Raw genomic sequence first — 12,480 nt, 5'->3', positions numbered from 1 at the left:
TGCCATAAACCCAGTGCTACCTGTGGAAAAACCAACCCCTCGTTGCAACGAGAACATGTGGCAATGTTCTAACCACTCTCTTCCATGCTTGCTTTCGCCAGTTGTTGTACTTGGAGAACCACATTTGCCACCTTAAGCTGCTTGGAGAAGAAAGGTATGATATAATGAGAGAGAGAGAGAGAGAGAGAGAGAGAAAGAAAGAAAGAAAGAAAGAAAGAAAGAAAGAAAGAAAGAAAGAATCTACTAGTTAAAACAATAATCTAATCTTCACATTCTATTCCAAGCGCCAGCAAACCTTTTTAGCAGAGGGCCAGTCCACTGTCCCTCAGACCACGTGGCGGGCCGGACTATATTTTGGGGGGGAAATGAACAAATTCCTATGCCCCACAAATAATCCAGAGGTGCATTTTAAATAAAAGCACACATTCTACTCATGTAAAAACATGTAAAAACACCAGGCAGGACACATTCTACTCAAGTAAAAACATGCTGATTCCTGGACCATCCGTGGGCCAGATTGAGAAGGCGATCGGGCCACATCTGGCCCCCCCGGCCTTAGTTTGCCTACCCCTGTTCTATTCTATGCATGGAAATGGAAGGGTGTGGGGAAGAGGAGCCATTTGACAGGCACTTAAAATTAATTCATTTTCCCCAGCAGCTCTGGCTGAGATCACTTGCCTCGTGAGGGTGTGGAGTGGCAAGGGCAAATGCCAAGGAAACCGCTTCTATCAACCGTTTCCTGCTTCCACTGAACCTTCTGCCCTACTTCAAAGGTAGCTGAAGGCTGCTGTGCTTACCGTAGTTGTAATTGTTCCGAAGATAAGTCTTCTGGGTTGCTTTTATTGGCTTGCATTTGCAGCGCTCTGGGGGAGAAACACAACAGAAATTCCTTGCATCAGAGGAAATAAACACTCAAAAGCTGTAAGCAGCACTATTCAATCTTTCCAGAACTTATTCATATATGCTGAAATGGTAGCAAGTCATTTGTAGTGGAAGCCCAGGCCCTGTTGGATTGTGTGAGTGCCAGCAACAACAGTTAACATTCCCTCTTCGAGAAAACCATTAAAGGTTCAGTATCCCCCCCCCAAAAAAAAAAGTACAAACAAAAAACCAATTTATTCCTGAGCCTGAAGTTAATAAAACCAAAGCAGGCTGGGGCATGTTATTTTAGAGAGTGAAACTTAATTTTTGCAAATTTTGTTCATTGGGGAGTCTTAAAAATATGTTTTTGGGTGTGAGGAACTGGAATCTGCTATTATTTTTGTGACTGGACAACATTTAGCTTGGTAAGTCTATGCTTGATGAAAGTACACATAAACTGGAAAACCACAGAATCTCAATTTTACCTTCTGGAAATGTCAGGTAATGCTAAACGATAATGGTTTATTTATTTTATTATGTATATATTTTATTATGTATATATAACACCCTTCATCAAAAGATCTCACAAAATAAAATACAGGATTAAACAAAAGTAAATATTTAAACCAAAACACCAAGACAACTCCTCCCGCTTCCTACATAATAATTAGTAAACATAATATGAGTATATAAATATACCTGCAAATGGTTGACAATCGTTCTTAATGATTGCTATGCAATTTTTCGATTTTACACACATTTCACTAAATTATGTTAATTTAACCAAAATATATTTTGAATTCCCAGGTCATGCTATAACTTTTTAGCACCTGTCATTTTGGGAATTTGAAAGCTGAAAAATCCAGGCACCAATCTACATAACGCTACAGGTGCCTTGTATCTGCCCCACCTTTTATTTCTGGAGCACTTGGCCAGTGTAGGGAAGAGGGGTGTCATCAAACAGCTGGCAGGTTAGGATACAGGTATGAAGACTCTTTGTAGCTGGCCCTCTGGGCTACCCAACCCCCAGGCCACATTCCTCACTGCCCCTGCTAAACACACACATCCTTTGGGGCTTTTTGCCTGGCCGGAGGGTGTTCTTGAATTCTGATAATGCTTCTTGTTTTCCTGGATGGAGGAATGAGAGGGGTTGACATAGCCTGCTACAAAGGAATGGGGCACATTGGTTTCTGGGCCTACATTTGCCTCAGGCCCTGCCCACCACTGGCACAAGAAAGGGGTTGGATAGCTCAGTTGGTTAGAGTGTGGTGCTGATGATGCCAAGGTTGCAAGTTCTATTCCCTTATGGGACAGCTGCATATTAATAGATCAAAGAGCTTCTATGAATGGTTACAATTGGGGGAGATGGCTAAAATGTTTTGATTTGAAAGACAGTTAAATTGATCTTTTAGTCTACTCTTTGGCGATACCTGGTGGGTGCTTATTTTTACATGTTTTATTACAAATATTGCATGTGTGTGTTTCAAATTCTGTTTTATCATTTGCAAGGGGCTATTGGGTTTTTTGTGTATTTTGTGTTTTTTATACTGTGATTTTATACCTGTGAACCAGTATAGGACAGTATGTAAACTTAATAATAAACAAATAACAAATAAATAAATATTCCTGCATTTCAGGGAGTTGGAGTAACTCTACAATTCTATAAATCCTAGCTTAGGGGAAGGTAACAAGCAGAGAGGGAAAACTTACACTGGTGATCACCCAATATCTACTCCCACCCCCACCCCCAAACTGAATTAGCAGATTTAGAAGAGTGTGAACAGTTCACCTGTATTGGAGGCTGAGCCAAGAGGGCATTGCTGGGATGCCAAAACAATGATGTAGAATGGAAGGCGAGGGGCAGGGGGCACCAAATTTTGGCATCGCACAGGGCACCGCTGAAATCTGAAAGCCCAAAGTCTGCCACTGACTCCGACCAAATACCAACGGTGGAGAAAAGTGAAACCAAGGATTGATTGGCTCTGTAACATAGGCAGCCATCGGACCAAAAGCCTCCCTCTAGCTGCTTAGAAATTTTCACTTTCAACTATCAAATGGTTGCTGGTAAGGCTGCCCAGCAGGCAACTCTCTGCCGGTCAGCCAACTGGTGGTCTATACCAGAAAATAGCAGGGAAGAGGAAGAACCCTGAGGAGGTAGAGAGTGGCTGAAGGCTGGAGCCAGGAGCAAGCCTAGCAGAAAAGAAAGAATAAACTATGGAGCAAGCAGGATTGCTGAGGGAGGGAGACGTCCCCAAGAGGCAGGAGGAGTTGGGCTATGTGTTAAGGCAGAAAATGGGGGCAATGGGTCAATGTAAGGAAGAAGAGAGGAAGCAAAGGGCCTCAGAAAGGGTGGGAAATACATGCATTTTTTAAAATGTGAAAAGCAAGCACAACAAACACACATACATTTGCGGGAATGTGGCAGGGGGAGAATGGCCAACTGGAAGCGAGTATCAGGGAATATTGTAACTAGTGAGAGGATAAGAATGCCCACTGTGTTTTTCGCATGAATCTTCAAAAATTTGTATCTCAAATCGAAAGAGGCAAGGGGGCAGCTGCATTCCACCCTTTGTGACTGCCCTTCCATTTAACCACCAGCTGAAAGGTCAACCCCAATCTTCACTGAAAAGATGGGTTTGGGGCTAGGCCCCATCATGGGGGTGCTTGGGACGGGGGGGGAGTGTCTCTAGGTGTAAGATATGGGCAAGGAATGATGGGTAGAGTCACGTGAGAGAGCAGAGGACCTTTGAGTGGCAGAGCAGGAATGGAAAAGATCACTATAAATACTCCTAAGAATATAATGGCTCTTTGGCTGCATAAAACTCGGGCGATGGAAGTATTTACACCCATCTAAAATATTATTTTTAAAAAACAGAAATCTGGAGAATCTTTTAAGCAACTTTTTTTTTTAAAAAAAAAAAAAAGAAAGGCTTATGAAACAGACAAAAATGTCATTTCCTAGCCAAAGGAAGAGGGGTAATATTTATACATAAGGTTTTGCCAGCTGATGTTGCCAGGGATGAGACTTGACTTGATTAGATTTTGCACAGAGACATTATCCACCAGCGAAAATAACACACCAAAGAGAACCTCCAACTTTCTTTTGAAATGCTCAGCCCAGGGTTTTTTTTTCTTTAATCCTCACTGGAGGGCAGTGCTTAAAACGCAGAATTAATAATACTCTTGTGTTCCTACACCACTTCTTAGAATAGCTCAAAGTGCTTCACATACATTTTTCTTATTGTTAATTCTTATATCCCCAGGATGGGGAATCTGGGGCCTTCAAGATGCGGTTGGACTACAACTCCCATCCTTCCTCACCACTGGCCATGCTGTCTGGGGCTGATGGGAGCTGGAGTCCCAAGAACGTCTGGAGGACACCAGGTACCCCATCTGTGCCTTATGAAAACCCTGCATGGCAGGTGAATTTCAGTTCTGGGGAACCTGTGGTCATCCAGATATTGTTGGATTCCGATGCCTATCAGCCTCCGCCAGCATGGTTCAATGTCAAGGATGATGGGAGTTGCCGTGCAATAACAACTGGAGGGCCACAGGTTTCCTGTTCCTGGTGCAGATGATAATGAGCTGGGTGGACCAGTGGTCTGATTCGGTAAAAGGCAGCAGCATCCTTTGACCCTAACCTCAAGTGTCCTTGCATATCTTTATTCACTTCCAAACCAGATAAAAATAAGCTGTCAGGCTATTGATCTCTCTAACCCAGTAGAGTCGTACCTTGGATCCCGAATGCCTTGGTACTCGAACGTTTTGGCTCCCGAACGCCGCAGACCCGGAAGTGATTATTCCAATTTGCAAACGTTCTTTTGGAACCCAGACGTCTAACAGGTTGTGATGCTTCTGATTGGCTGCAGGAGCTTTCTGCAGCCAATCAGCCAATTGCAGGAGCTTTCTGCAGCCAATCAGAAGCCGTGATTTGATTTTCGAATGTTTTGGAAGTCAAACCGACTCCCGGAACAGATTCCGTTCGACTTCCAAGGTACAACCGTGCTGACCATGAGTGTTGCTTGAGGAATTCCAACTTCTGTAAGTTCCTATACAAACTGGCCCCTTCCTAATGTGTGGGTCAGAACTTGATTCTCCACCAGAATTTGCCCTTCCCGATTGTTCTGAATACAGTTCTCAGATTTTAAAAAAAGCATTGAAATATACTTCACAGTTTGAGAGAAGATGCATTAGAAATATGTTTTTGAATTTGTATGCAGATTATTTTTTTTTAATTGACAGATTAACATAGGAACAGGACAGTACAGTGGTACCTCGGGTTAAGTACTTAATTCGTTCCGGAGGTCCGTTCTTAACCTGAAACTGTTCTTAACCTGAAGCACCACTTTAGCTATTGCCACCGCACTGCCGGAGCACGATTTCTGTTCTCATCCTGAAGCAAAGTTCTTAACCTGAAGCACTATTTCTGGGTTAGCGGAGTCTGTAACCTGAAGCGTATGTAACTTGAGGTACCACTGTACTGATTTGTGGGTGAGCATATAAGAAAGTAACACAAACAAGAAATGAACTGCTTCCCCCATCTTGACAATCCACTGCTGTATATTATTAACAGTTATATGACTCCGGCAGAGACCCTTGCCAGCCCTGCCAAGGCATTCAATGTCACGCTAAGTAAAAGTACATGAGCAGGGCACTAGCTGAGCTTGTGTGGAAGTAAAATGCAGTATTCACTACAGAGCACAATTCAAAACTGCATTAAAAAAACCACACATGGTAAAGTCTTGGCTTGTTTGATTCCTTGTTTATTTGCAGGTGCAGGATGTGTTACTTCACAACTTCACGACGAGGGGAAGTCGTGCAGTAACGCGCCCCGCAACTGCAAATAAACAAGGAATTAAACAAGCCATGTGGGTTTTTTTAATGCAGTTTTTTGTGTTCTATTGTGCAAAAGAAGGGCAGGAAACTAGCATGGCATTCATGGCCAATGTGCAATAGATTACTGTAATACTAGTACTTCCTGTTGCACAACAAGCTTCTTCTAGTCAGTGGCGTAGCGTGGGTTGTCAGCACCCGGGGCAAGGCAAGTAATTTGCGCCCCTTAACCCATGGATTTGCACCCCCTAACCCGCACCGCAGGCCTGGCACTCCCCCTCCACAGTGGGCGGCGACCCGGCGGCTCGGATCGGATTTGCACAGCCAACACTGCAGTGTGAGAGAGTGAGTGAGCCAGGTAGGGGCAGAGAGCTGCGAGTGCGAGCGCGCCCCCCCCCAAAAATGTTGCGGCCGGTGCGGCCGGCCCCCCCTGCACCCCCATGCTATGCCACTGCTTCTAGTGCAACAGTTGCATCAGATTTCACACTGCACAACCATTATTCTTACCCTTCGGTAAAGGGACCCCTGACCATTAGGTCCAGTTGTGATCGACTCTGGGGTTGTGGCGCTCATCTCACTTTATTGGCCGAGGGAGCCGGCGTACAGCTTCCAGGTCATGTGGCCAGCATGACTCAGAGCAGCACAGCGAACCAGAGCAGTACACGGAAACGCCGTTTACCTTCCCGCCGGACCAGTACCTATTTATCTACTTGCACTTTGACGTGCTTTCGAACTGCTAGGTTGGCAGGAGCAGGGACCGAGCAACGGGAGCTCACCCCGTCGTGGGGATTCGAACCGCCAGCCTTCTGATCGGCAAGTCCTAGGCTCTGTGGTTTAACCCACAGCGCCACCTGTGTCCCATTCTTACCCTTATGCTAGCACAATGGCCCTTTTGCTGGTGATAAGACAATGCTGAATCCAGGCCAGTGATTACTTCATTGCAGGAGGTTGGACTAGATGGCCCTTGGGGTCCCTTCCAACTCTACAGTTCTGTGATTCTATGATCCATTTACCTGGAGGTGCCAGGGATTGAACTGGGAGCATTTTGCACTGCCACTAAACTTTGGAAAGAAAAGAAAAAGGGTTATAAATCATTTGAAAATCATATCTTCCGGAGATCGTTATTGGAAGTTTGGGACAGATACAAAAATATATTAGAAATGGGGGTCCCACACTGGTTATCCCCATTAGAGGTTATAGGTGTCAAAAAAATTAATATGAGAAGTGACTGGATTAGCTATGGAGATTTGGTGGTGAAGGAAGGGGGGAAGTGGAGATTAAAACCATACGAACAAGTAAGAGAACATGTTTATGATTGGTTGCACTACTATCAAATAAGTGAAATGTTTAAAAAGGATGTGAAAGAAAAAGGGTACAAAGAAAAAGATTCAAAATTTCAAACAGAAATTGTCAATAATGATTGTAAGATAATTTCCAAAATGTATAAAATTCTGTTGGAATGGCATACAATGGATGAGGAAGTAAAAGTGGTCATGATTCAATGGGCCAAAGATTTAGGATATAACATAGAAATGGATGATTGGCAAAGAATATGGAATGAAAACCTGAAGTTTACAGCATGTGTCACATTGAAAGAAAATGTTATGAAGATGGTATATAGGTGGTATATGACACCAGTAAAATTAGCAAAAATGTACAAAACTTGTAACAAATGTTGGAGATGTAAGGAGAAAGAAGGTACATTCATGCATATGTGGTGGGATTGTAAGAAAGTAAGGGGGTTCTGGGAGATGATATATAATGAACTAAAGAAAATGCTAAAATATAGCTTTGTTAAGAAACCAGAAACCTTTCTGCTGGGAATAACAAGAATGGACATAAATAGGAGAGACTGTAAACTTTTTCAGTATGCAATCACCGCAGCAAGAACACTGTTGGCCCAAAAATGGAAACAAGAAGAAGTACCGACTTTGGAAGAATGGAGGACAAAATTAACAGACTATGCAGAACTGGATAAATTAACTGGGAAAATCAGATTCCAAAAGGATCACAGGTTTTTTGAGGACTGGGGAAAATTTACGGAGTATTTGAAAACTGTATGTGAGGACTGTACAACGCTAGTGTGCTTTAAAGAAGCTTTGTGAAAATACAAGGAATATTGTTAGAAAGCAAATAAGGTCAGAAATATAGTGTTTAATGGCAATATTAAAATTAAGGAATGTGAAGATAGGATTCAAACTACGAATGATTATCAGAGAAGTTGAGGGAGGTCCAATAAGCTAAAATATGTGATGTGCAAATTGATATGACTGGAGTTTTTCATGGAAAAAAAATTAATAAAAAAACAAAACACAAATTTATACATTTCTCCCTGCAGTGCTCTTGATGTGGGGGGATACCTTGTCCAAAATCACTGCAAAAAGGGGCAGGCTGGCAGAAAAGTAAGCTAGGCAAAAAAAAAGCAATGAAATAGCGGGAGCAAAAAGGAAGGTGGCCGTCCACTTTGCAGAGGGGCCAGAGGCGTAGCGTGGGTTGTCAGCACCCAGGGCAAGGCAAATAACTTGCGCCCCCTAACCCATGGATTTGCGCCCCCTAACCTGTGGATTTGCACCCCCTAACCCTAACCCCCAGATGTTGCGCCCGGTGCGGCCGACCCCCCCTGCACCCCCCACGCTACGCCACTGAGAGGGGCATTCTGTCACACACTACTGAATAAACACAGCGCTTGAGTTGCAGCCCCAAAAGGCCACAGGACCACCAACTTTATAAAACCTTTATAAAATCTGGTCGTTGTTGTTTTTTAATCATTTTTATTGATTTTCCAATAAAAAACATCCAATTAATATATCCAACCATAATACTCCAATTTAAATTTAAAAACTAAAATAAAAAAGACCAAATTATAGTCCAAATTATAATTATTGATTTTTTGATGCTCCCCATGGTCTGGATCTCCACATCTCAGTCCTACTTCTCCTCGTTGTTTCCATATTTTCCAATGTTGTATGTTTTTTATACAATCAGGACAGTAGAATATATCCTGGTTTGGGGAAGGGGCACTGGACTTGGGCCCACAGCCACTCAGGCATGATGGAACAAGGAAGATAAGAGGAGGATTTAATGGCAGGGAAATTGAGGGTGAGCTCTGGTAGGTGTTGGAGAGAGAATGGCTTCAAAAACTTGAGACACTGATATTTCAAGATGAACTTGCTGTAAAGCCCGATGGAGATTAGCTTTAGGGAATCCCATACTGGATACTATCACTACTCTCCTTTACAATAGATCCACGGGCAGGCTAAAACCCAGCTTTGTCCAAGAAAGAACCTAATTTCTAAAAAATGAACCTCAGGAAAAACACTTCAACTACAAGGTTTTAAAAGCTTCTTTACATCACTTCCATCACAGAAAGAAATTTGTATAATTTTACTCTTAGACGGGGCAAGGCACATAGCATAAAATACAACTTTCAAGGGAGTCCTGATGCCATTTCGGTAAAGGATAGTGTACGTATTTGAATGCTAAGCAATCCTAATACGGCAACCCCTAGCCCAAATTTGAGCAGAACCCAACTTTAACTCATACGTGCATTCGACCTCCACCTTGGCCTGCAGGGTGAGGGGGCTTCCATGGTCCTCTAAGAGGTCCCACAGGGCTTTCATCTGCAAACAATGCACAGGCGTAACTTCTGTGAGGAATAATGGAACTGCTCATCATCCCAGGCAAGAAATAACTATCTGTGCATCAATTGCCATGGGGCCTGTTTGTATCCATGCAAGTCCTCTGCCATCTATTGCCCTCCAAGCCTCCAGAGGTGTAGAAGATACTGATTAAGATGGACTCAGTATCAAGCACTTCCACTGTCCCACCCAGGGAAAGTATCACAGCACACATGTAGGCTCAACTGAACAGAGAGCCATGATTTGTGGACACCACCCATGTCTTCCCTCCCACATTTCAACATCACACTGAGGCTTTTTCACACATTACCCCGAACAGAAGTGGAAGTTGTCCTTCTGCACATCTGTACAAATAACCCTCACTCCCCAAGAGTGCTCTCAAGCTGATGGGGAAAGGGATTTTGTGTCGGGAGATACATGGAGATTAGCCGTGTGGACAGTAGATTTGCAGGACCCTGATAAAGCAAGAACTACCCATAAACCTCCATTCAGCAGCTGCATTTCATTAATGCCCTGGCTCTTTAACACATGAAGGATAGAGTTCACTTGCATTCAGCGCCTCTAAGGTTTTGCTGTTTTATTAAATCTCCAGATATCTTTCTTGTTGCCTGTCTGGCTCTGTGGGCAGAAACAATCAAAGGACCATCCCCACCCCTCCAGCCATCATGTTGCTGTCATGACATGATCACGACACATCATGGCATTAACACATCAAGACACTATTGCATCACTGCATTGTTAAGATCTGCTCTCAAGACAGCTCAATTGGTCGAGCATGAGACCCCTTAATCTCAGGGTTGTGGGTTCGAGTGCCACAAGGGGTTGGACCCTTGTGACCCCTTCCAAGGAGGAGGAGGAGGAGTTTGGACTTGATATCCCGCCTTTCACTCCCTTTAAGGAGTCTCAAAGTGGCTAACAATCTCCTTCCCTCCTCCCCCACAACTAACACTCTGTGAGGTGAGCGAGGCTGAGAGACTTCAGAGAAGTGTGACTGGCCCAAGGTCACCCAGCAGCTGCATGTGGAGGAGCAGAGACGCGAACCCGGTTCCCCAGATTACGAGTCCACCGCTCTTAACCACTACACTACACTGGCTCCCAACTCTACCATTTTATGATTTTATAAGAAGAAATGATTAGATAAAATGTACTCACCATTGCCGGCGCCTCTACAGTTGCCATTATTAGACTCCATAGGGAAATCTGGCATGAATTGTTAAATATGTAAAGAAATGTTAGTATTTTTAATATTGGATTATGTCAACACAGCCACATCAAAACGCTCCAATTTTAATACACTAAATATTAGAAAATAACGAAGACTATATTAATGTGGGGGGGATGGAGGGGGCTCCCTATATGTAGACAATGGCTTAAAATCAGGGACCAAGCATATGATCCCAGGTCTCCTGGTGGCCAGTGGAGTTGGCTGCACACTCAGAGCACTTTTGGGTGCTGCTATTGACAACTGAGCAGCCTAGCTTGTGTGCAGAGCTGGATCAGAGCCATTCTTTTTAACAGAAGCAAGAAAAAGATGAGGTGTTAAAAAGCTGAAGCAAACCTATTTGTTTTTAAACACGTATCCGTGACTTATGGCAGTGGTGAGCATGCCCTCTATCTCCCACCACACATGGAGAAATGCTTATGTAGGTAAGGTCAGTTCCAGCAGTCTGCCTTCTCCTTTTTGGAAGCAGGTGACCAGGGGCTGTTTATTTCGGAATTTACACAGGTGAGCTTTGGCTCTCAACACCAGCGACAAAAAAAATCACAAAACAGTATTCAAAACCAACCAACCCAGGGCTATCAGCCAGCTAAAACATGTTCATTAATCAACTTTCATTTAAATGGTAAATCACCCCATCAAGTAAGTTTAAATATATCTGCATATCACAAAAATACAAGCGTCTTCTTTGAGATTCTGAAGTCTAAGTTGCCGTGTGCAGCACAATTAGTCAAAGGTTTCCTCTCATTGCTAGAAGAAAGGACCATTCTTGATATTTTCAGTTTCCTTCCCTATGACAACAGTACATCAGAACCAAAATAGACCAAAAAACAAACTTTGCTACCCTATTAGTTGAAATGTTCATTTACGATTAAAATTGCACACCAGTTAATCAAATAAAGCTTTTGTTGCACTGTCTGTTGGTCAGTGAATTAAATGTTGAAGCTGCACGTAACAAAATTGTTAACTTGTTGCAGATTATCTGATATAAATGGGTAGAAGACACAATGCCACATTTCAATTTCCCCCCTAAAGTATTTCAGGAAGTATTCTGCTTAGGAAAAAGTATGCTACTTAATGTATTCCACATTTACAATGCAGCTACTGTTTACAGTGTTTCAGCATGTGAGATATAGATATATATTTTTACTATTATATCTACTAAGGGAGGAATTCAGTATTGTGCAATGGCGATCATTCTATCAGGACAAGAATTTCAAATTGCCAGCAAGAACAACCCCTCCTCTACTGTCCCCCATGCACTATTCTAGGGGTTCTCCTGAACTCCCCCAAGCCATTTGTGGAGGCACAAAGGGTTGAGGGGGAAACCCAATTGCGCAAACAGAGGTCCTTGCACAGGACTTCGGCTGACGGACTTGTTAGTTGAATTTTGCCCTAGATGTTTTGGAAAGTTGTTTGTTCACTATGCATTTGGACACCTAAAGAGCTCATCACCCAAATGTGTACACTGGTTCCTGAGATCAAGGAGCAAGTTTCCATCTAAGCTTGGATACAATTGGATACAACTGAAAGAAAAGAATTGACTGAACTTTTCCAGTGGCGGACCTTGGGGTCTCAAATTTAAGTGATGCCCCCTTGCCTCCTGCCTTCCATTCCACATCATAGTTGTGGTGCCCTCGAAGCTCTGCACCCAGCATGACCAAACGGGTCATACTCCCTTAAATCTGCCCCTGACTTTTCAAAAATACACTGATTTTTTGTAGAATTCCCAAGCAAGGAGGCTGCTTGAACATGTGTATGCGTGTATATTGCACTTTGCCTAAAACTCGGAATCAGCAGCCAGAGCATTAACTGCTACATTAGTAAAGACTGAGCATGAGAAAAGAAAAAAGTAGAGAGAAAAACAAAAGCATCACTGGATTCAGAAGTCTCAAGTGGCTCTCAAGGGCAGTGGCACTGCATCCTTTT

At 43.2% G+C, this 12,480-nt stretch overlaps 1 protein-coding gene across 2 annotated transcripts in view; it reads right to left on the bottom strand.

Moving 5' to 3' along the window:
- Positions 1-12,480, bottom strand: part of FRZB (frizzled related protein) — a 34,258-nt gene that overhangs the window by 10,984 nt on the left and 10,794 nt on the right. The window contains exons 2-3 of one of the 2 annotated variants that reach the window (XM_079982533.1): positions 10,485-10,532; positions 798-863 (exon numbers count right to left, since the gene is read on the bottom strand). In XM_079982533.1, the coding sequence (XP_079838659.1) occupies positions 798-863; positions 10,485-10,532 (114 nt within the window). The remainder of the gene's footprint in view (positions 1-797; positions 864-10,484; positions 10,533-12,480) is intronic. The other variant, XM_079982534.1, reaches the window with a different exon arrangement.

This window comes from Podarcis cretensis, assembly GCF_951804945.1.
Source record: "Podarcis cretensis genome assembly, chromosome: 1".
NCBI lineage: Eukaryota > Metazoa > Chordata > Lepidosauria > Squamata > Lacertidae > Podarcis > Podarcis cretensis.
The sequence above is the reverse complement of the archived record's forward strand: the minus strand, read 5'-3'. Positions and strand labels throughout refer to the sequence as shown.